This window comes from Microcebus murinus, chromosome 7, assembly GCF_040939455.1.
Source record: "Microcebus murinus isolate Inina chromosome 7, M.murinus_Inina_mat1.0, whole genome shotgun sequence".
Lineage (NCBI taxonomy): Eukaryota > Metazoa > Chordata > Mammalia > Primates > Cheirogaleidae > Microcebus > Microcebus murinus.
In genome coordinates this window covers 2,905,531-2,930,436 of record NC_134110.1, presented here as the reverse complement: position 1 = coordinate 2,930,436, position 24,906 = coordinate 2,905,531, and the positions used below count along the sequence as shown (strand labels likewise).

The window sequence follows — 24,906 nt, the reverse complement described above, 5'->3', positions numbered from 1 at the left end:
CTTTGAGGAGAGCCACAATTATATGCTGTGACATAATTTAGATAAAATCCAATGAAGTAAAATTGCTGCATCAAGAGTAGGCCTACTTTGCATCCCAGTGGAACCACCAAAAAAAAAAAAAAAAAAGTATGCTTAGTTTTTAGGCTTTAAATCATATTCCCAAATGACGCTGCAGAAGAGTTATACCAATTTGACATGTGACATTCCTGCCAGGGGTGTAGGACAGTATGTTTCCCAACACAATTACTAACCCTAGGAATCATCTTTTTAGTTTACTTTTAAGTTACTGATAATTTTAAATGTTAGATATAAAAATGATATCTCAGTGCTGTTTTAATTTCACTTTTTGACTACATGTGAGATTTTTTTCATGTTTGTTATTGTTCTTGTAAATTGTATATTTGTGCTCTTTGCTTGTTTTTCCTTTTGTTCCCTTACTGGTTTATGAGCTGGATAAATGGTCAGGATATTGGCTCTTTGCATGCCATATATGCTGATGGAGTTTTGTCCCAGGAGGCATTTACCTTCTGACTTTGTATATGAAGGTCATTGTAATCGAGAGAGATTTTCATTTTTTACCTAGTGGAGCTCATTAGTCTTCCTATGGTCTCTGGCTTTGGCATCATGTTTAGAAAATCTTTTCATTCCCACCCCCTGCAAATGATGTAAATTTGTTTGCCTACGCTTTCTTTTGAAATGTGTTTTCTTTTCTTATCTTTAACTCTCTAAGTCCTGAGTTTACTGGAGAGACCGCAGCAGGGCTCTAATTTCATTTTCTAAGTCCTGGCACTTTATTGAAATGTTCAACTTTCCCCTGCTGATTTGAGATGACACTTTTATTAATGACTAAACCTTTATACTTTGTTTCTGGTCTTTCTCTTCTGTTTCTTGACCTATATCCTGTTTTGATCCAGTGTCATGTAGTTTTTGAGTATTTTAGTTTCAAAATATATTTTAATATATTTTTTCTAAAATTTCCTCTAGTTATTTTATTGCAGAAATTTCATGGACATAATTACTGGTTTCATTTTTCCAGATGAATCTTAAGTCATTTCAAGTCCCCTGTATTAAAAAAAAAACCACCAACTCATTAAATTTTGATTGAGATTTCTCTCAATGAATAAATTAAATTGGGGGTGAATTGAATTTAATATAGTAAGTATCCCAGGAGAATTTGGCATGTTTGCTATTCGTGTAGTGGTAACAAAACAGAATACAGAAATAGGGAAATCAAATTTTGACCACAGTAATTATTCTAGGAAATTGGGGGGAAAAAGCCTTCTGAAAACTTAAAAAAAAAACCTCAAGTATTAAAACATTAATTAGTGACAGAGGGTAACAGTGTCCTTCATAGCAGTGTAATGTGGACTTTATTTTATTCCATGGGTCAATGGGAACAAGATGGCCTATCCCTTGCCCTGAAGGCACATTGGTGAGGGACCAAGTGAGACTGCCAGGCAGGCCCTGAAACCCAAGGACGTTCCTGCTCTGCACCTGGCCTTGGGGACAGACAGACAACTTGGTAGCTTCCCAGGTGCACAGAGAACCTGCAACCCTTGTCGTTGTGCACAGCAACCAGGCCACCCACCTTGCAGTGAGCTTGCAGATTACTGCAGATGAACTGGGCCCAGATACTAGGGTGTGATCCAGCAAAAACTGCTTATTGCTCCCCTAGCCCAGAGAGGTGGGCCTGGCCCTCATGGCGAGAGCAGATAGGTGACCTGTGTGACCCAGCAGCCTCCTTTGACACCAGAGAGGGTAGGGAGCCTTAGGACCCACCTGTCTAAACGGATACGGGGAGCAGCCCGAAGATCCCCCAGCTGGGAGCTGAGATAAGGTTTTGTTGGCTTATTATTTCTGTTGTGATCTTTATTGGTTAATACTTAGCGCCTGATGAATAAATTCTTTCATTGTTTACAAAGAGAGATTTTGTTCTTGAGCGTCTAAGGAGCCCTCGGTGCCAGTTTCCGCAAGTGCTAGTGTTTTCTAAAGGGAGCTTTAGCTCCATCTGGTGGCCAAAATGGTAAGAGCTTCAGGAGACTTTTCCCCCTTTTTCTTTCTGAGTCGGGACTGAGAGGTCAGAGCAAGGACCTTGCACTATCACCCACAAACTTTAGGGAAAGAATTAAACAAATATCACCGTTAACCTGGAGTAGTCTCTCGAAGAACCATAGCTATGTGTATTTTCTGTTCAAGGCAACGCAATGATAGAAGTTGGTGAGACCCTGAAGCTGATGGCTGAGGTGAAAGACTCTCTTGATATTAACGTGAAGCAAACTTTTATTGATCCACTTCAGTTACTACAAGATAAAGATTTAAAAGAGATTGGGGTAAGTCCTCCGTGCTGTTAATGTACCTGTTGCTACTTAAAGTGATGTTTAAAGTCATTAGAACACTCCTGCAGGAACTCACTGGAAGCATCATCTTCTTATGGGCGGTGAAAACATAGCTCAGTTTTATTTACCTGGGCACACTGGGAAGGAGCAGCAGGATCACGTAGCCCTGCGTGCCCTGGACATGGGGCATGGCGATGGGAGAGGATACAGGCTGTGTTCCTCCAGCCAGAACTTCTGTGTCTTGTTGGAGCCGTCGCAAAGCCATGGTGAAACCCATGTCTGTGCAGCCATCTCTCACGTAACAAAACGCTTCCATAACTCTGCAGTGGGTTTTGATTATCAAAACCATACCATATTGATATACCAAAGTTGCATGTTTTGCTACATTGCACTAGTGGTCACTGTGTTCTATTACTTCTCCAGGAAATCAATGTCTAGGAATTGATATTTTTCATCTAGAAAACTGTTAAAAAACAGTCTTCCAGAGCATATATGTGGGAACTTTCTGGTACCTGTGGGTAATTGCATGCCACTTGCTTGGTGGCATTTTTGTAGCTGTGCAAAATCAGTCCTGAGACTACTACCCCACCAGGGACTTCTACTCTGGAGGTTGGAGCGCCCTCTACAGAGCTGCCAAGGAGCTCTCCCTCCAGGTGCCTTCCTGAGTATAGCCTGGGCCAGCGTGGAGGTCCTTTGAACCTTGGGGACGTCCCGTTCTCCTTTCTCCAGGCCCAGTTCTGCTCACAGTGCACTCCCTGGACAGGCAGCGTCTGTGTCAGCTTGTGAGAAGTGCAGATTTCGGGCCCCATCCCAGACTTCCTGAATCGGCACCTCTGGGGTGAAGCCCAGCAAGTCTGTTTTATAAAGTCCTCCAGGTGATCCTGGTGCACGTTAAAGTTTGGAAAAACCACTGTTCCAGCCCATCCTTCCAGAGCTTTTAAGTGGGAAACAGGAACCCCCACTGGTCTGTCTTATGTGACAAGAGATGAGGCTGTGTGTGAGCTTGGGTGTCCTGCTTTCCTTAGATAGTGGGCCCTGAGGCAGCTCTGCAGTCCTGGGGCCAGAGAAGGAAGTGATGGGTGTCAGTTTATTGGTTCTTTGTTCATTTATTTATTCATCCAACACCTGTGTGTCGAGGGCACACTGTGACCTGCCACTATGGTGGGCACGGGCCGTTTGTTGCTAACAGAGACCTAGGGCACGCCCTCAGGAAGCTCACGGGTGCAAGGCAGAGGGACAGACTGACAGTTACAGCAGACCGTGACAAGCAGACTATGTTCAAGAGACAGTCCAGGGACACCAAGGAGAGGCACCTCCCTCAGCCCCACTGGGTCAGGGAGGGCTTCCTGGAGGAGGAGAAGCTGGCGGTGCAGACTGAGTGGGCAGAACATCAGGCGGGAGCTGGCGGTGGGGCCAGGGCTGTGCGAGCAGGCAGGGTAGGGAAGTTGGGCTGTGTGGTGTGGCCAGGGTGGAGGGTGCCTGGGGGCAGGGGACCCACACAGGGAGGAAGGGCTGGGAGCCATGGAAGCCCTCGTGCCTGTGCAGGTGTTAAGAGTTTGTGCTGAAAGCAAAGGGCATGAAGGGGAACTCAGGAGGGTTAGGTGGAAAATGCAAGCTCCCACTCAGGAACTCCCTAAACTTCCGGCTCCCCACCTGTGCTCCCCTTGACCCCCCACCCGTGCTGCCCTCCCTTCCATCTCAGGAAACGAGTGCCCTGTTGCTGTCTCAGGCCAGTCCCCCACTGCGCCCAGGGTCCCTCGGCCCTCAGGGCCTTTGCCACGTCCACCGTCCTCTCTCCTGCACCTTGGTTTTCCCTTTCTGTCTGGTGGCTTCTTCCCCTCTCCGTCCCGCCGGGGCATTCTCCACAGACACGCACCCTCACAGCTGCCCAGGTGTCCACGGGCATGGAATAAAGACCCGGCCCCTCGGCCTGGCCCGGCTGGACCCCTCCTTCCCTCTGTGGCCTTGGCGCTCACCCGTTCTTCCCCGCTGGAATTCTCTGCCCAGCCTCCCTGGTTTATGTCCCGTTCCTGGCACCATGTTGCTTTGGGCCCTCTCTCTGTTTGCTGTCTTCCCCCTTCCACCCTCCTCCTGGCCGGGGCAGCTCACCGCTCAGCTCAGATGTTCTTTCCCCTGGGGAGCTCTGAGTTCTCTTGTCAGGCTGCGAGGGGGCTCCCCTTGTGCTCCTGCACGCTGAGCACCGCTGGGTACCTTCCTCTCCGCTCGGCCATACGTTGTATGGGTCAAAGAATTGTACTTTGTTCACTATGGTAGCCACAAGCTTGCCACATGGTTTGTGCTCACAAATTATTATTGAACGAATGATTCCAGAGAAGAAGTGACATTCTGGGTTTGGCAGATGCCACGACAGCGTCACCACATGTGGAGCCTCAAAACCAAATACCTCTTCTGCTGAAATGAGGAAATGTCATGTCTCCTTGGGCCTTCGTCCTTGGGGAAGGCCACAGAAACTGTCCCCTGGCCGGCTGGCACTGTTCTTCCATTCGGCCTGGTTCGGGAGGTGGCCAGCCAGGGACACACACTCGGATTCTGAGTAGTAAATGTGAGAAAGGCTTAAAATACGCTTATTCTTAAATGTTGCCATTCCCTGTGCAGCAACATAGTTTTCTAAATGGCATCTTGTTACTCAGCTGGCGTTGGATAGAGAGACTGTAAGCGTCATGCAGACGATCAGCAGTGAGGAGTCTGAGATTCAGGAACCCTCCCCAGTCCCCACTGTGACCCACGTAGCTCAGAAATCAGGGCTGGGAGCCCGTTCAGTCAGCATGTGGCTGACTTTCCAGTGTACCTAGGAAGGTCCGGAGGGATTCAGGGACTGGCCCCAAGTCACAGAGCACTGAAGAGAGACCCTCTGACCTTCGGTCCCCTGTGCCCTGTCCACCTCATCATTATGGAAGTAGAACTGGCACTTACCTCCGGAGTGAATGGTGCATGTTGTCCACCCGCTTCAGTGGGACAGCCAGTCTTCAGGTGCACTTTGAGTATCAAATGTCTGTTCTCCAGGGATTCCTGTCATTGACTCCCAGGGCCCCTCCCTTGCCCTGCACAGTTATCCCGTTCTGTACTGTTTCCGGCGTGGCATCTCTCTGCTGGAACGCAAACTGTGATGGGGAACTTACTACCACACAAGGCAATCCCTCCCAGGAATGGGCAGCTCTAAATTGTTACATTTTGTAGCAGGGATTATAATAATGTTGAGAAATTTCATCATTTCAGAGGTTGCATGTGACTCTCCTTGCATTCGTTGATGCCATGTTATGCAACTTATTCCTTCTTTCTTTGGGAACTCTATGGAAATCTGTTAATAACCTAAGGGACAGCAGAAATGTGTGTTTCTATAGTCTGCTGCTTGGTAAGGAGTTGACAATTTTTTCTTGCATAGTTAATTTGTTTAGAAATTGTCTGGACATTAATAAAGCTGAAATGAAGGATCCTACAAAGAACATTGGGAAATAGTATCTGAGCACGGATACTGCGTCTTTATGTTCCATACAGACCTCCATGGCTCCTCACACATCTGTCCATTCATTTACTCATTTTTTCATTCCATAAGTGCTCCTGGAGCACCGCGGTGGTGGGGGCCCGTGACAGGTGCTGAGGTGCACACAGCGCAAGTCAGAGGTGCGTTCCTGTCCCCTAGAACTTAGGCCAAGAGGAAGCAGTGACTATTTTTGTAGAAATGGCAAAGGCTTTTTTTGTGCCACGTGTTGACTGTAACAGTCCTCTGAGGGACCCCTTCTCTTTTCAGCACCACCTGAGAAAGATGGAAGGCCGCCGCCTGGATTACGATTATAAGAAGAAGCGAGTAGGTAAGGTACCAGATGAAGAAGTCAGACAAGCGGTAGAAAAGTTTGAAGAGTCAAAGGAGTTGGCTGAAAGAAGCATGTTTAATTTTTTAGAAAATGATGTAAGTATTTAAACCAAACAGGAGACTTTAATGTAAATGAATAAAACGTTGAATATGTAACTGTGATCAGCATGTTGAGACGCTCTAAAGCCTTAGTTGTTAACAAAAGTTTCCAGAATTGTCTGTAACCCTTACCTGCTGCCTCAGAGATAGCGTCAGAAACCCTGCAAGGCCCGACTCGAATCTTGAGTCTTGGGGAGTCTTGTTTTTCCCGGGGTTGTTCCAGAGATGTGCTCACCTCGGCCCGGGGAGGTGGGTTGTCTCTGAGGACTGCACAGTAGACCGGCCTCTGTGGGCCAGGCCGTAGCGTGTGCAGCTTCCCAGCAGAATGGAAACCCCCATCCCGTGGCAGTTTGCAGTTTTGCTAAGATGGAAAAGGACTCCGGGAGGCAGGTGTGCGAGGCGGAGGAGCTCTCTTAGTGAGGGGAGAGGCTGTCTCAGCCCCCAGCTCTGTGACGCCTTTACTTGTCATAGCGAGTGTCCGGGGTATGAAAGCGTGACCTGAAACGTTCGGCTGTTCCGTAGTGGTGCTTCTGAACTGGGGACTGTGAGGGTCCTGGGGCCACAGCCCTCAGAAATGCCCGGAGTCTGTCGTACTGTGATTCTTGCCATAGCTTTGATTTGATTTGTCCAAGTGAAGTCAAATGAAATGGAACCGAGGAAGACTGGTGACTCCCAACCAGGCAACACGCAAGTAGGGGGCTCCCGGCGTGGCCTGGGTCAGGAAGGGCCGTTCGGCACTTTCACTGCCCGGGTGAAAGAGGATTCTGGCATCTGCCTCCCCCTGGCGCCCCTGCCCTCTCTGGCTGGCCCCCGCCACGCCGGGCCATCTCAGCCCACCACGGCTTTGGACCTGCTCGTCAAACATCCAGGCCTGCGGGGACACGTCAGGGGGTCATTTATCCTCAAGACCACGTTGTGCTCATAATAGTTTGTTAAAAGGTACCCTGAGATCTCGTAGCTTTTGAGTCGAGTCAAACACAGTGCACCGAGCACTTTCATTCACCGCGGTGGCGTGTGGGGACAGGGTGCCAGGCTGACAAGGCTCAAATCCCGGGGAACGGATTCTCCCAATGGGAGAGGCCGAGACTCCCCACACTCGTTAGAGCTGAGGACTGAACAGTGCGCTCTAGTATGTTTCTCCTTTTTAATTTTTCTTTTTTACATTTTTTTGGGGGGTGGCATAGGAGGAAGTATGACAATTTACTATCTCTGTTTGTTTTCCCTTAAGTGTATATATTTTCTCTTGAAATTGTCCCCAAGCAGCGGTCATTTTCTTCATCTTGTTTCAGATTGCCATAGTTAATTGTTTTGAAGTACTCAGACAGCGTTTTTGAAGCGTGACGTGTATCCGATGCTTCTCACGGGGGCCGCGGCGCATGTGGTTTGAACTCTGAGGCGCGTCCTGTGTGTCTCGTGCTGCTGGCCGTCTGCTCCCACGAAGCCGTGGTGACCGGTCTGGCACAGGGCGTCATGGGGAGGCCCGTGTCTCGGCAGCGGCGTGGCGGTGGACCCGGGACCTCCGTTTTCCCTCGGTGTCAGTGGAAAGTGGACAGTGATCGATCCCTTCATTACGATCGTCGTTTGTCCACGTTTTGACAGTGGCGGGTGTTCCGCTTGTGACAGATGGGTTAACCCCTCCCGCCCCGCCCCGGCAGAAGCGAGAGGCGGGTCCTCCCTCAGGCTCTGCAGGGCTGCCTGGCGATGCCAGGGGAGGGGAGGTTGCAGCCTCCTCCCAAGGCCTCCAGCGGGGAGTTGACTCGCTGGTGCTGGGGGGGGGGACTTCCCCTGTTCAGCTCTGGGGAGCCCTGGGCCGCTCTCCAGCCTGGGTCTACAACACCACGGGGCAGGTGCTCTGGTTGGCATCGGGGGTGACCTCCTCCTTCCACCCAGACCTTTGACATACGCCCCTAGAAACCGACCACCGAGGTGGGAGGAGATCGATGTCATGAAACAGTAAGGGACTGTCCAGGCTGCCGCGAATGAGGTTCCTGCCCTTCCTCTTTCCGTGTCCCACCAGCGTCCGTAGCCGCAGTGGCCGCCCCGTGTGCATTAATTGCTGGTTTTTGCTGTGATGATGATGGTGGTGATAGACGTTGGTTGTGGGGATGGTGATGAGAGTGACAAGAGCTACCGTTTGGTGACACCCTGTGGTAGAGAGGCCAAGGGAGTGCAGGTGATGGTCTGCATCACGGCACACTAGCGTTGACCTCCTCCCTTCCCAGGATCGTAGCAGAGGAGACTCACATGTGATCATAGAAGCTTCGGAAGACTGTCCTCATTCTCTTCTTGGGGGCCAGGGCAATCAGATCCAGAAGGGGACCGCCTCGTCCTTTCCATGTCAGTGTCGTGCCTTGGCGAGGCGGTCTGACGGTCCTCTCCTGCTGGCCAGGCGAGGTGGAGAAAACCTTGTCCAATCCCCCTTGGACCTGACACGCTAGTGCTGAGACTGCCTGGTGCTTTGTAGGTGAACAGAGGATGTGACTTGCTGGGGGAAAGACAGAGTGACAGTACATGGTGGGCTTGGACATACCTCAGCCCTGTCTTTGGTCCACCTCTGACAACCAGGCCAGGGCCAGTGGGTCTGTTTGCAGCCTGTAGGACTCTGGCTTCCTGCTCCCCCTGGATCACCAATCTCATGTCCAGCATTCGTCATGCAGCCTCTTCTTACCCGTTGCTTCCTTTCACGGGCGGAAGCTCTGCAGGAGGAGCTGCGCTTCTGGATGGCTGATGACGGCGTGGTTTCCTCCCAGGAACTGACCCTGGAACCAGTGACAGCAGGGGCCTAACTCCTAGTTAAATAGAGTGGATATGATAGTATGAAAGATTAGTATCTGAGCAATTCCTAGGAGAGGCTACAGTTGGCTGTTCACCAAACTTACTGACCACAGAACTCCTCCTCATCATCATCATCACTGGCATTTCAGGGAACTAGCAATGTGAGGAGTAGGACACACTGGGACATGCTGGACTAGCACATACCCAAGAGGGAGTGAAAAACCCAAGTTCTGTTTTTTTTTTTTTTTTGAGACAGAGTCTCGCTTGTTGCCCAGGCTAGAGTGAGTGCCGTGGCGTCAGCCTCGCTCACAGCAATCTCAAACTCCTGGGCTTAAGCAATCCTGCTGCCTCAGCCTCCCGAGTAGCTGGGACTACAGGTATGCACCACCATGCCCGGCTAATTTTTTCTATATATATTAGTTGGCCAATTAATTTCTTTCTATTTATAGTAGAGACGGGGTCTTGCTCTTGCTCAGGCTGGTTTCAAACTCCTGATTCAAGCAATATGCCTGCCTCAGCCTCCCAGAGTGCTAGGATTACAGGCGTGAGCCACCGAGCCCGGCCCCCAAGTTCTGGTTTTGCTTCTGCTGAGCTATGTGCCTCTGGGAAGAGTTACTCTCACCTGCCCAGGGTTAGGCAAATGAGCAACTGCATTTGAGAAATTCTTTGGAAGTATAAAGTGGAGAATAAAAATGTAAGGGATCATTATCCATGTTATTAATTTAATTTCCTTATGGAAACTTTCTCCAAAGCTCTGAATAAAGGCTTTTGCCCCAGTGGAAAAGGAATCTATTAATGACCAGACTGAAAACATGAGGAATTTTCTCCAGCTTCTCTGAGGAAGCCCAGAAGTGTGGAGGTCTTCAATGTGACAGAGCAGGACATGACCTGTATTATCATAGTCTGAGTTGACGGTGGCCTCTACTGGAATGTGCCATTTCAGCTGTGGAAGGGAGCAGCTTGTCATCTTTCAGAGACATGCGTGTCTGTGCTCACGCGTGCCGAGTGCACTGCCCATCCCAGGCAGCTGGGCAGGGCGTCACCTGCTCACATGACAGTCACCTCCCCTTACCATGGCCTTGGAGTGGGCCTGCTCTGCCTGCACACCTGGCTGCACCCTATCCCCTGTCCCCTGAGGAGGAGGGCTGCCATTCCTGCAATATACAGTCATCTGAGCTGTTCTTCTGAGTACAGCCCTAGTCCTCTGCAGCTGGTCCCCAAGGCCAGGCTACTGGCTCAGGTGACCTCCGGTTTCCACAGCTCCTAGGAACGTCTACTGTCCCAAATCTACTGTAGTTGGGGCCTCTGTTCTCTGCCCCCATCCCCAGGGTTAATGTCCTCCCCACAGCCTCACATGCTGCCTGCTATCCATTGGTTTGCAGCTAAGGAGAAGTGTTGGAATTAAATGCATCCGTGGGTGACACACAGGCTGTTATGCGTTGTGTGTGGTCTGCTGTGGAAGGTAAATTGAGTCCACCCCTGTTTGGATGTTACCCCTGGCAAGAGAGTGAGGAGCCATGGGACGGGGCCACGTCAGCAGTGACCTTCCCAGGCCAGCCACAGAGGGCCCGTTCCCCCCACCAGCTCGGCTCCTGCGAGCCTCAGGGCAGCAGCTCCCACTCGCCACGAGCACTGGGCCGGGGCCAGCACCAATCCCATGGCTGGATACCACTTGGTCTGCGAGTGGGCTAAGGCAGCTCTATATTAGTTTCCTGTTGCTACTGTAACAAGTGGCCACAAACTGCAGCTTAAAGCAAGACAAATTTACCGTCTTACACCCTGCAGGGCAGAAGTCCTGAAATCGAGGCATCGGCAGCGCTGCTTTGCCTCCTCCAGTGTCTGCCAGCCGCCTGTCTTGCTCGGCTCCCCTGTCTTCCTGGCCAGCAGCATGGCAACCCCAGACCTCTCACTCACCTCTGCTTCTCTTGTCATGTCTTCTCTGACTCTCACCCTTCTGTCTCCCTCTTAAAGGACCTTGTGATTACGTTGAGCCACCCAGATAATCCGACATAATCTCCCCATCTCAAGAGCCTTAACTTAATCGCATCTGCCAAGTCCCTTTGCCATGTAAGGTAACATATTCGCAGGTTTAGGGAGTTCGGACTTGGACATCTTTGCAGGGGCCATAATTCTGTCGACTGCAGGCTCTCTCTGGCTTTATGGTTCCATGAACCCCCCAGGTGGCTTCACAGTGCTGACCCCACGCATTTGTCAACCACCGTGGCTGTGCCTGGCCGGTGCCTCCTTGACCTCTAAGCCACGTGGGAGTCTGTTCGCAATGTGAGTTTCTCACTTGCCGCCGCTGCGCTGGGTGTGCGTCCACCGGTAGCAGCTGGTGTGCTTCACTTTTGGAGAAGGGAGCTGATTCTCTGGTAATCCTGTCCCTCTGCATGTGTTTCGTGGAATTTCCATAGGGCAAGGTCACACTTTGTTCTCAAGGTGCAAAGTGGCAGCCCCGGTCTCCACCTGGAGGTGGCATTGAGCCTCTTTCTTCCCATCCCAGGTGACCTTCCCTGGTTTAGCAGACAGATTGCTAAACTGAGCGGCATGACCAGTGGAAGAAATGTTTTACCTTCTGGATAGGCTTTGGCTCTTGCAAGGCCTGGGTTTGTTGTTTTGTCTTGGTTCTGCCTGTCTAGGTATTTAATTCTAAACGTGGTTTGGGAAGCTGAGTCCCCAGCTGGTCCCCAGCACACAGCTCCATGCTCATGGCCTTAGGGACAGCTGGAAGCGTTCGTTTTCTGGCTGTGAGAGGAAAATCATCCACTTGTGGCACCACCTGTCTTCACTGTCAACAACAGAGTAGCCACCTCTCGAGGACTGCATTAAGCACCTACTAAGTGCAGGTGCTACGCAGCAATGCTGTTGTCTCCCACAGTTTTAAGGGGCTCTGGGATTTGTCTCCTTCCCAGAGTCAGCCATCAAATGAAGACTTACAAATGCATCTCTGGATTATAGTCTCATATTTTAGCCACATCAGAGAGAATAGCTGGTGATCCCCCTCCCATTTCCCAACCCTGTGTATGTTTCAAGGAACATTGCTTTAGCTGTCGTTCACTGTTTCTTTAAAAATTACAAAATGTCAAGCATATTTTAAAGTGGGTAATAAAATAGGACAAATCAATTTTATTAAAGGCAGAGATATGGCACAGATTTTACTAAGCACACAGCTCCAGCACTGCAAGGAAGAAAAAAAATTCGTTCTGTAGCAAATTCTACCATGATCATGTTAAGCCGTGGCGCAGGGCTTATGTAAAAGCATGTGTAAAAGCCAAAGAGGTGAAATTTAAGAAATCCTTAGGATTTGGTAGGGGCCAGGCTGTCTTTGTTTTGTTTATTGGGTTTTTGAAAATTTAAGGCTAGGTTTGTTGCTTTTCCAGCCACAGAACATGGTAGAGTAAACGTTAGCTCCGTGGGATTTCGCCGCTCGGTTGCTGCTCACTGAAATTCCACGTGTATCTTTAATGCATGTTGAGCCTGTGTCTAAAATCGGGTCAGTGTGTAAGAAAAATCAAAGTATAGGCAGCTAAAGAATAGCATGCAGCTACAAAGGAAAACAGCGTGGATCTTTGGAGGCAAATGAGTCCCTAGTTGGCCAGGCAGGGTGAGAAGGTCTGAATGAGTGAGCAGGCCAACTTTGCCCAAACGCTGATTGGAAAGTGAATGTGGAAATGATGCACAGGCTTTCAGGGACCCTGGGAAGGTTGGGATGGATTTTGATTTCTGTCTTTGTCCAGACCTGGAGTTCAAAGGATTCATGTTGGCAGGCCCCATCATCTCAACCCCCCAGGGCTTGCCTCTGGGGCTTCCAGAAATGGGAAAAATTAATCCCTCTTCTGGTGGCAGTTCCCCCAGACCGGTGGGGAGCAGGAAAGCTCTCTGGGCCTCCTGGGGATTGCTCTTCCCCAAACTGTATATCCCCAGGTCTTCCAGATGTTTCTTACATGACATACTTATTTTTTTTTTTCATCATCCACTATAAGTTGGTTGCTAATTTTATGAATGTCTTGATTTGTGGAAACAGAGGTGCCAGAGTCTTTGTAATAGTTCATGCCTTTCAGCCGTGCGTTTCAGGGAAATGATGGTGTGTCGACAGCAACAGAGGCGTGAAGGGGCTAGTGAGTCTTTGCCCCCGCACTTCGCTCCCTCCCCCTCTCTCGTCTGAGAACAGTTTCATTTACTCAGTGTCTTGATTTGGCTTGGCTAGAAGGTGCCTGTAGAGATGCAGTTGCTTTGCTAAATGTTGGCTTCACTTGTAATTGGAAAAGCTTTATCTCTCTGTTTTCGGATCCACGAGCTTCATAGCATAGAAACCTCCTGAGAAAATCGTGGTCTAATTTGGAAAAGCAGGCATTTTATTAAGTTAAATCAACTCAGTAATCACAAATACATTTGGATACGTTTTCCCAGCGTGAACAGCTCTGTAGCACGGCCTGCGTGATTACGATGTGGGGCTCCAAGGTGCAATGAAACGAAACGGACTAGAGCTGGGGCAGACCCCAGGCTTCCCCGAGACTCGGGCTCTTTGTGGCCAGTCTCCTCTGTCTCTGGACATCCCCAGGCTCTGGCCTCACGCAGTAATTTTCCGCTTCTGCCGCAGGTAGAGCAAGTCAGCCAGTTGGCCGTGTTTATAGAAGCAGCACTGGACTATCACAGACAGACCATGGAGATCCTGCAGGAGCTTCAGAATAGACTACAGATACGGTAAGTGCCTTCCCGTGGGCCACAAGCCGCGGACCGCAGATGCAGCATGACCCAGAATTAGTCTGTCGTCTGTCCCTCCCTCCATCTCCCTTTTCCCTGGCCCCATGCTGTTTTGAATTTTCTGTCCCTGGCTTCCATATCTGGGTGTGGGATGGGACGGAGACAGTAAATACTGGCTTTGGCCAATAGGACAGCACTGGGGAAAGGGACCTGGTGGCTTTCCTCCTCCTCCTTGTCATTACATCCCATTTTCGTGTGACCTGTGTTTAGGGCAACAAACGAAGTTGCTCGCCCGCCTCGGAGATGAGCCCCTGCTGAGCTGTCCTGGCTTCACTGCTGGTGGACGGGAGTTTAGCTCCCTGGTCGCAGGCCGGGGGTGGTGGTGGTGTACACCCTCCCTCCAGTATCTAGGGGTGTAGAGAAGAGTGAGGTGATACTCAGAAAATATGTAAATATCTGTATACAAAAAAGATGTGTTTTTGCCTCGCCAGTACAGATATCAGGGCTATGTTCATGATATTGACTGTAAGAAGTATTGAAAGAGTCAGAAATTCTTTCTGAACTATCAAAGAAAGGTTGCTGTGTGCCATGTGGCTTTAATGATAAATGTATCCTGTACTTTTCTGAAAGTTAGTAATAGCATGTATAGTATGCATGGCAACTCTAGCAAACTATTGCATTTCTAAAAATCACCCTATGTTTTGGCCAGGTTTGATAACAAAAAATTGTTTTACATAGGATTGTGGTAATGAATACATTTGGAGGGATTTTTTATTAAATCAGTGGGGTAATTATAGAGGGAAGAATAAAACGGTGTGTCCAGTCTCTGAAGCGCACACAACCTGTAGGCAGAGAGCTCACCTGTTACTCACGTGAGCTCGTTCTCCTAATTCTGTCTTTGTGAGACACTGCTGAGTGCCCATTGCTTCCTGAGCAGCACTCACTAGGTGCCTTGGAGACTTTACAAGGACAAATAGTCTTCCTCAAGATGGATTTCACAAGGAAGCTCAAAAACACAGTTGAAAAGCTACATTTGGGTTATCTCCCCTCTCCATGTGGGCTACTCAAGAACTGGTCTGTGAAAAGCATCCCTTGCTCCAGCACCGCCCCTAGGCTGAGTCCGAGCTCATCCGGGCAGAGTGGATGCGCGTTGGGAGGCCTTGCTTTCTTCACCAGATGTCTGGCTCGTGTGTGTTGCAGAATATCGGCCGCGTCCAGCATCCCCAGACGAGAATACAAGCCGAGGCCCGTGAAAAGGAGCTCCAGTGAACTCAATGGGGTCTCCACCTCTGCAGCAGCAAAGGCGTCAGGTGAGTGGACCACTCTAAGTGTGCTAGGTGTGCCCTTCAGTGAGGTGCTTCTAGAAATACTTATTTGCTGCTTGTTGCTGGGTCAGTGAGTACGCTGAGGCCCTGGATTTCTTTCTTTGGTTGTGAATCCCTTTTATTTCCCCCAATAATGCCTCCCCTAAAGTCCTGTTTCCTGGGGAAGAATCCCATCACAGGTTTCCCTGTAATGTGGCCATTATAATGTTGGCTGTAGAACCATTATTGTCGTATCACCCTTTATATTTAAATTTTTAATTCTTTCAAAATATTTTCTTAATTTATTTTTTTAAGTTTAAATTAGCGTTTGTTGAGTACCTGCTATATGCTAGGCACTGTTTAAAGTGCTGTGTTATTATTTCTCAATTAGACAAATGACATAAATATGTTCTTGAGTAAAATAAATTGAGAAAAAAATTTAATGGTGCAAGTCATTCTGTAGTCTCTTGGAATCACCTGCTCTATCCCAATCCCCTTCTTAGATGTAGCCAATGCTGACAGTTTGGTATGAATATTACTGTATCTGTGTATGTGCATGTATATGCACATATACACACAGTTTTAGATTTTTTATGTTTTTTTAAATGCTTCATACCAGGCATATTGTTCTGCAGCTTGATTTTTTAAATGTATCACTATTTCTTGGCATTATTTCCATGTCATGCATATAGATATATCCCACTATTTTTAACAGCTCATAGTCTCCCATTATACCATTTCCCTATTAGTGGACATTAAGGTTGTTTCTCATTATTTGCTACAATGAATATCCTGTCTGCCTCCATATATTGATAAGCAAGTCTTTCTAGGAAATGAAATTTCTGAGTTAACGTGAATGCACATTTTAAGTGATAATAGATATGGCCAAATTATCCTAAAAACTGACAGTACTATTATTAATGAATGAATAACTGCTCCCCACACCCATGTCTTTAGACTTCCATTTCTACTAAGCACTCATGGGTAAAAAATAGTATTCAATCTTAATTTGCCTTTCTGTAATTACTAGTGAGGCTGAACATTTTTTTCTATATTTTAATTTGCCATTTGTATTTCCCCATGTCTGCATTGTCTGTTTATGTCATTTACTTTTTCTTTGGATAGTTTGTTTTGTCTTATTAATTTACAGGAGTCCTTTCCATATGAGGATATGAATAGTTTTTTTTTTTACAAGATTGTCGTTTATCTTTAAACTTTCATATGGAGTGGGTTGTTTTTTTGTTTGTTTGTTTGCTTTTTTGTTTTTTATTTTCAACTAATTTTTTATTTTGAATTATTATGAGTACATAATAGTTGTATATATTTTAGGGTACATGTGATGTTTTGATTAAGGCATACAATGTGTAATAATCAAATCAGGGTAAATGGGGAATCCATCACCTCAAGAATTTATCATTTCTTTGTGTTAGGAAAATTCCAATTCTACTCTTTTAGTTATTTGAAAATATACTATTGACTATAGTCACTTTATTGTGCTATCAAATATTGTTCATTCTATCTAACTATAATACATTTTTGTACCCATTAATCATCCCCACTTAATCCTGGCCTCCCTGCTACTCTTCCCAGCCTCTGCTAACCATCATTCTAGTCTCTGTGTCCATGAGATCAATTGTTTTAATATTTAGCTCCCACTTATGAGTTACAAGATACAAAATTTGTCTTTCTGTGCATGGCTTATTTCACTTAACATAATGTTCTCCAGTTCCATCCATGTTGTTGCAAGTGATGGGATTGTATTCTTTTCTATGGCTGAATAGTATTCCATTGTGTATGCATACCGTATTTTCTTTATCTGTTCATCTGTTGATAAACAGTTTGATTCCAAATCTTGGCTATTGTGAATAGTGCTGCAGTAAACATGGGAGTGCAGATATCTTTTCGATATACTGGTTTTCTTTCTTTTTCCTGTATACGTAAGTGGGATGGCCGGGTCATACAGAAGTTTTATTTTTAGTTTCTGAGGAACCTCCATACTGTTCTCCATAGTAGTAGCACTAATTTACATTCCCACCAACAGTGTATGAGGGCTCCCCTTTCTCCACCCTTGCCAGCATTCATTATTGCCTGTCTTTTGGATAAAAGGCATTTTAACTGGGGGAAGATGCTATCTCATTGTAGTTTTACTTTGCATTTCTCTGATGACTAATGATGTTGAGCATTTTTTCACATACCTGTTGGCCATTCATATATCTTCTTTTGAGAAATGTCTGTTCAGATCTTTTGCCCATTTTTAGTTGGATTATTTGATTTTTCCCTATTGAGTTGTTTGAGCTCCTTGTACATTCTAGTTGTTAATCCTTTGTCAGGTAGGTAGTGTGAACATATTTTCTCCCATTCTGTGGGTTGTCTCTTCACTTTGTCAATTGTTTCCTTTGCTGTGCAGAAGATTTTTAGCTTGATTAGATCCCATTTGTCCATTTTGCTTTGGTTGCCTGTGATTTTGAGGTATTATTCAAGAAATCTCCAGCATTCAAAATAATGTGTTTGTTTTACTCTTTCTTGATTTTTCAATTTCGGATGATATGTATTGATTTCCTGATTTGGAAGATAATGGTTGAACTTCCTGGCCCTCAGCCTCCCTCATACTTTTCCCTTTCCCCACTTCCAATTTACTTATGATCATTATTTTTTTTTTTTTTTTTTTTTTTGAGACAGAGTCTCGCTTTGTTGCCCAGGCTAGAGTGAGTGCCGTTGGCGTCAGCCTAGCTCACAGCAACCTCACACTCCTGGGCTCGAGTGATCCTTCTGCCTCAGCCTCCCGGGTAGCTGGGACTACAGGCATGCGCCACCATGCCCGGCTAATTTTTTATATATATATCAGTTGGCCAATTAATTTCTTTCTATTTATAGTAGAGACGGGGTCTCGCTCTTGCTCAGGCTGGTTTTGAACTCCTGACCTTGAGCAATCCGCCTGCCTCGGCCTCCCAAGAGCTAGGATTACAGGCGTGAGCCACAGCGCCCGGCCTATTTTTATTAAATAAATATTCATTGTATAACCTTCACTTCTATCACGCAAGACTCTTTAAATGCCCTCCCCTTCCCCCCTTTCCCCTGCTGTTATTGTAAACTGCCTCCACTACTGGATGAAAATATGGGCAGCCCCGTGACTTTTCTGGCTCCTCTTGGGTCACATGGTTCTCCAGTTACTTGAGTATGTGAGTGTAGGCTCTTCCAGTAGTCGAAATGCTAAGACACGGGTTCTCACCAAAGCTATAATCTTGATTTAACATCGGGCTTTCCCTCCTGCCCAGGGTCTGGCAGGTTGCAGTGGGAAGGTTGGTGTCAGGCAAGAGGTTCTCTTTTGCTGCTTCTCTCTTTCCCCATCTACTGCTTCTGTTCTCAAATCTCCGGGGAACATATTTCAAGCTCTCTGAGGACTCTTTTAAAAGTCTTCCTCTCTCGCTTTGCTATGAAATAGAAAGAACACCACACATACCTCCTCTATGCTCTCTCCAAAAACTTCTCTACAAATCCTTCCTAATCTCTGTTTCCTGACCTGTTTATGCCATAGCTGTAGGCTGGGATTAAACATCATAAAACTGGTTTCCCTTATCTCATCTGTTTCTGTTTGTTTCCAAATTCTGCATAATGGTCTTCTGGACATCATTATTTTAAACAGTTTTGGAGCCTCATCCAAAGTGCATTATCATTACATTTCTGTTCTTTTACAACTTTTTGTTGTATTGATTACTGTAGCTTTATAAGTTTTGAAGTCAAGTCCTATTAGTTTTCTAACTTTGGTCTTCTTTTTAGAACTTGTTTTGGCTAGTCTAGTTCCTTTGCTTTTTCCTTGTGATTTTTTTTTTTTTTTTTTTTTTAATAAGAGACAGAGTGTCACTCTGTCGCCCAGGCTGGAGGATAGTGGTGCAATTATAGCTCACTGTAACCTCAAACTCCCAGGCTCAAGTGATCCTCCTGCCTCATCCTCCCAAGTAGCTGGGACTACAGACATGAGCCACCATTTTGGGCTCATTTTTAATTTTTGTATAGACTGGGTGGGTCTCACTGTATTGCCAAGGTTGGTCTCAAACTCCTGGCCCCAAGCAATCCTTCTGCCTCAGCCTCTCAAAGTGCTGAGATTATAGGCATGAGCCACTGCACTTAGCCACCATGTGAATTTTAGGATCAACTTTTTAATTAATACAAAAAAAAGAGACATGCTCAGATTTTGATTTGGATTGGGTCGAATCTATAGATCAATTTAGGGGGAATTGATAGCTTAATGATATTGATTATTCCAATCTAGAACACAATGTATTTTATTTACCATTTAGGTGGGGCTTCTTTAATTTCTCTCAGCAATTTTCCTGTTTTCAGTATATCTGTCTTGTACATTTTAAATCAGTCTTTAAATATTTCATATTTTTAAACAGTTATAAATAGGATTTTTCTAAGATTTCTATTTCCAATTTTTTCATTGCTAGTATTCCTGTATATAAAAATACAGTTGATTTTTGTATATTGATCTTGTATCTTGCCTTATTGACAAATTTACTTATTAATTGTAGTAGCTTTTTTATAGATTCCGTAGTTTTTCTATATAAATGATTATGTCATCTATGAATAAAGACAGTTTTACTGTATATCTGGATGCTTTTGTTTTTCTTGCCTTTTTGCAGGTGCTATTAACAGACCCTCACGTGTGATATAGTTGGATACAAATGCATAGGGTGGACATCCTTGCTTTGTCTCTGATCTTAGGGGAGCATCATGCAGTATTTTATAATTAAGTGTAACGTTGGCTGTAGGTTTTTCATAGATGCCTTTTATCAGATTAAGGGAATTCCCGTCTAGTCATAGTTTGCTGAGAGTTTTTATCAGGAACAGTTTCTGGGTTTTGTCAAAGGTCTTTTTTGGCATCTGATGAGATAATCATTTATTTGTTAGTTTTAGTTTGTTAATATGGTGAATTTCATTAAATTAATTAAAATAATCTTGCATTCCTGGGATGAAACTTTTCCTTTTGTGGAAAAGTTTGTTTAAAAAAAAAACAACTTTGAATTTTAGAATAGTTTTAGACTTACGGAAAAGTTGCGGAGATATTACAGAGTGTTCCTGCATACCCCTCTACTTCCTCTATTATTAACATCCTATTAGTAGAGTACAGTTATAATTAATGAACTATGTTGATATATTATAGTTACATAGTATATATGCTATAGTATATATACACATATATAGTGTGTGTATGTATGTGTGTGTATATACATATACACATATACACACACACACACTAACGTCTATACTCCATTCAGATTTCCTTAGTTTTTTACCTAATATCCTTTTTCTGCTCTGGGATCTCAGCCAGAATACCACATTACATTTAGTCATCACACCTCCTTGGGCCCCTCTTGGCTGTGACAGTTTCTAAGACTTTCTTTGTTTTTAATGAGCTTGACAGCTGTGGAAAGTTCAGGTGTTTTGTAAAATGTCCCTCAAATGAGAGTTGTCTGGTGGTTTTTCATCATTAGACTGGAGTTAATGGGTGTGTCCAATGAACATGGCTAATCACTGCTGGAGTTGATCTTGGTCAGCTTTCTCCTCTGTAAAGTTACTGCTTTTTTTCTCTCTCTGAAGGTTTTTAACTACAAATTCAATTTCTTTATAGACATGAGGCAATTGAAGTTATCTGTTCCTTCTTGAGTGAGCTTTGGGAGTTTATGTTTTTCAACAAATTTGTCCATTTCCTTGAAGTTGTCAAACGTATCGCATACAGTTGTTCCTGATATTCCCTTATTATCCTTTTAAGATATATAGAATTTGTAGTGATGTCACTTCTCTAATTCATTTCTGAAATTGGTAATTTGTATCCTTCCTCTTTCTTTTCAGGGTCATTTTGGCTATAAGTTTATCAATTTATTGATCTTAAAGAGCTAACTCTCTGACTCATTGATTTTTTTTCTCTGTTGTTTACTGTTTTCTATTTCATTGATTTCCACTTTGATCTCTATTATTTCATTTCTTCTTGCTTTGGATCTCCTTTGCTCTTTTTCTGGTTTCTTAGGGTAGAAACTAAGATCGTTGAGTCCTTTCTTTTTGTCTAATGTATGTGTGTAGTGTTCTCAATTCCCTGCTAAGCACTGCCTGGGCAGCATCTCACGTCTTTTGACGTGTTGTGTTTTCATTTTCATTCTCTTTAAAAATACTTTCTAATTTCACTTTTGATTTCCTCTTTAACCTATGGTTTCTTTTGAAGCCTGTTACTTCATTTCCACGTATGTGGGTATTTTGCAGATATCTTTCTGTTTTAGATTTTTAATTCCATTTTTGATCAAATATCATGCTTTGTATTAATCATACCCTTTTATATTTTTTGAGACTTGCTCTTTGGCCAAGAATATGATCCATCTTGATAAATGTTCTAGGTGCAGCTGAAAATAATGTGTGTTCTATTCTTGTCGGGTGAAGTCTTCTATAAATATCAGTTAGGTCAAGCTATTTGATAATATTGGTCAAGCCTTCTGCATCTTTACCAATTTTTTTGGGGGGGGAAGTTCCTGCTAATCTGGGGGTAAAGGGTATTGAAATCTCTGAGTGTAGTTACCGATCTGTGTTTTCCTCCCGACAGTCGTACCCAGAAGTATGAGAAGATTGGCTATAAGCCCTTCCCCTTTCTTCATTCTCATTGATTTTTTAAATGTAGTTATTCATACTGTTTTTAAACGTGGAATTTTTTTTTTTTACTATTTTAACTATCCCTCTTCCCCATTCCCTTTGTTTTGTTTCCTTTAAACTCTCACCATCTGTTGCCACCTTTGGCCTTTCCCATGTGTCTCATCCTTTCCTTCTGGCTTTCCGTATCCTTTTTGCCCTCCAAGGAAACTTCTCCGTATTACTTTCTTCTTGGACTGTACCCGTTCATTTACTTAGCATCGAATTTCTCTGTTGAATTTCTTATTCCTGTTGTATTAGTTTCCTACTGATGCTGCAACAAGTTACCACAAACCTCGCAGCTTAAAATAACACACATGTTTCATCTGCCTTACAGTTCTGGGGGGTCAGATGCCCTAAAATCAGGCGCTGCCCTTCTTCCTTCTGGAGACCCTGAGGGGGGAAGCTTTTCCGCCTGCAAGTAGCTGCTGCAGTCCTGGGCTCACAGCCCCTTTCTCCCTCGTCAGGGCCGGCAGCAGAGCGGCTTCCAGCCTCTGTCGGCCTTGTCACGCCTCCTTCTCTGACGCTGGCCCTCCTGCTCCCCTCCCACAGGGGCGCTTGTGATTGTGCCAGGCCCACTCCCGTAACCCAGGGCAACCTCCCGTCCCAGAACCTGTACCTTAGTCACACCTGCAGACTCCCTTTGGCCAGGTGAGGGAACACGGTCACAGATTCTGGGGGTTAGGAGGTGGACGTCTTTGGGGGACTGTTATCCTGCCTACCATGCCAGTAGTCAAAGTTTTTTTTTTTTATTTTCCAAGTAATTAGACTCTTCATATCCCTCTGAAAATATTAATTATACTTTTCAAAAAGTCTTCTTTTGGCAGCTCTATTAATTCTTACCTTCTTGAGTGTTTGTTGAGAGCTGCTATTTACTTTATGATGTTGTTTCTCACCCGTCGTTGGTGATTCTTGGCTCTGTGCACAGCTTCTTACTTGAGGGTCCTTATTGGTTTGCCTTCTGTGGGTAAAAGGGAGAAGGGATGCTCTGATGTGTGAAGGGAACTGGTGTCTGGTTTTCTGGATGTTTCTGGCACTTGTGGCACTGCCTTGACTTTTTGTTCCAGGGTGCCACACTCAATTCTCCTACCAAGAGTTGCCTGGGTGCCCAGGTACTCGGTCCTGACTTGGGGGCAGGACTGTCCTGGCTGCTCTTTCCCCAGAAGGCCAACCAGTGCGTCCTCAGAGTCCACTTCCGCAGCACCTTCCGGAACCACTTTAAGCTCGGTTTGCTCCATCCACTGCTTTCTACCGTCTTTCACATGGTCTTTGTGTTCCTCACAATTTCTGGTCCACTGGCCGTGATTATTGTTGTTTTCCAACATTATCTGAAATCTTAAAACTTCCTATTTTATAATTGATAGGCATTTGCTATGTGGAAGGAAGGCCGTTACTCTTGTACTCAATCTGCCTTATTAATGCAGACCTCCCTGGAGACATCTAATGTCATATGTCCCACTGGACACATCTCTGCTGTTCCCACAATGGCTTTAGGTGCTAAATGGATGTAGACATAAACAACCCTGAATGCTATCATATGAAAATATTTCTTTTTTCAGTTCTCTTTTAGTCATTATGAATCCCAGGAGATAAGCCACAGTCTTGTGCTGCAATATTTTCAATGTCCAATTTTAACAGAGAGGCCAGACCTGAGATTGAGGGCCATTTTCAGACTATAGAAGGTATCCAGCTTGAATTTAATAAAATTGTCTATTTTCCATTGTAATTATTTTCATGATTGCAGTGTCTTTGTAGCATATGGTACCAGTTTTCAGTTTACATTTTTGATGTAATGTTTCACTGAAAGTTATTTAAATAAAATCAATTTTATTTAAACAGTGCCAAGAGAATACTCAGGTACAGTTCTCTGGAGACTTCTTCTGTATTGTATTAGGGTGACACTACTTTCTGTTTCAAAAACAAAAGCACAAACCCAGATGTAAAATAGGATGTCCTCAGGCATGCCACCATCCAGGGAGAATGTTCTAAGCAGCTAGTGGTTCTAGTGCGTGGAGTCACCCAGAGGTGTGGGCCATCTTCATCATGTGGCTTCCACGCTGCTGCCCTAGTTGTTGCCACGGCAGCCAGACAGAAGGGGAGAAGGAACGAGGTCTGCCCTAGACATGTTCTCTGAAGCCAGCATGGCAGAAGTGACACACTCACATTCCAGGGACGAGAGCTCAACCAAACAGCCACACCGAGTGGCAGAGCAACCAGGGCAGTGCAGTCTCTAGCTCAGAAGCCAGGACCTGGTCACAGGGATGTCTCAGTCTGTCTGGGACGCTGTGACAACATACCTTAGACTGGGTGGCTTACAAACAACAGAGGTTTATCGTTTACGGTTCTGGAGGCTGGGAAGTCTAAGATCATGATGCCAACAGATGTGGTGTCTTGCGAGGGCCTATTCCTCATAGGTAGCACCTTCTGGCTGTGTCCTCCCGTGGCAGAAGGCGCAAGCAGGCTCCCTCAGGCCTCTTCCTAAAGGCATCAGTCCTACTCATGACCTAATCATCTCCTAAATCACTAATCCTCATGACCTAATTTTCTGCTAAAGGCCTTATTACTTCTTAATACTATTACATTGGGGATTAGGCTTCAATCCATGGACTTTGAGGGACACAAGCATTCAGATCATAGCAAGGGGGAGATGCGTAGCAGGAGCTAGTCCGTAACGACCGTGGGGCCCGCTGGGCAGAAATGTCAAGGACTCCCCTGCCCTGGCCATGGAGAAGCTTCCTGATGAGACCTTGGTTCTGCTCTCCGGTGTAGGGGGTACTCCCTTGTCCTGTATCCTACATTTGCCCTCTCAGAAGTCTTTTATAGCTTCCAGGTCACGTTGGGAGTGGGCTTTGCAAGGCTGCCTTCTGTGGCACTTGTGCTCAGGCACCTTGCGTGTTCCCTGCAGTTCAGCAGACACAGGCGTTTTCAGGCTGGGCTTGCACCTCTTACCACGACTTGGTTTCTTAGAAACTCAGCGAGCTTCTGATCGGTGTGCTCTCACAGGCAGCTCCATGCACCCACGATCACACTCAAGGTGCCTTCTTAGACATAGCTCTTGGGACTGCTTGCTTGCTTTCTTTCCTCAGCTAACCCCACGTTCCCTCTCTTAGCTGATAGGGCCCCCCGTGAGGCCCTCTGAAACCACAGCCTTGCGTGGGAAGCACACCTTTCGTTTAGTCTT

General features: G+C 45.8%; 1 protein-coding gene across 5 annotated transcripts in view; it reads left to right on the top strand.

Moving 5' to 3' along the window:
• The window catches only part of SH3GL3 (SH3 domain containing GRB2 like 3, endophilin A3), a 176,228-nt gene that overhangs the window by 136,427 nt on the left and 14,895 nt on the right, over positions 1-24,906 (top strand). For all 5 annotated transcript variants that reach the window (XM_076004701.1, XM_076004700.1, XM_076004702.1 and 2 more), the window contains 4 exons: positions 2,197-2,330; positions 6,106-6,264; positions 13,643-13,746; positions 14,947-15,056. In XM_076004701.1, the coding sequence (XP_075860816.1) occupies positions 2,197-2,330; positions 6,106-6,264; positions 13,643-13,746; positions 14,947-15,056 (507 nt within the window). The remainder of the gene's footprint in view (positions 1-2,196; positions 2,331-6,105; positions 6,265-13,642; positions 13,747-14,946; positions 15,057-24,906) is intronic.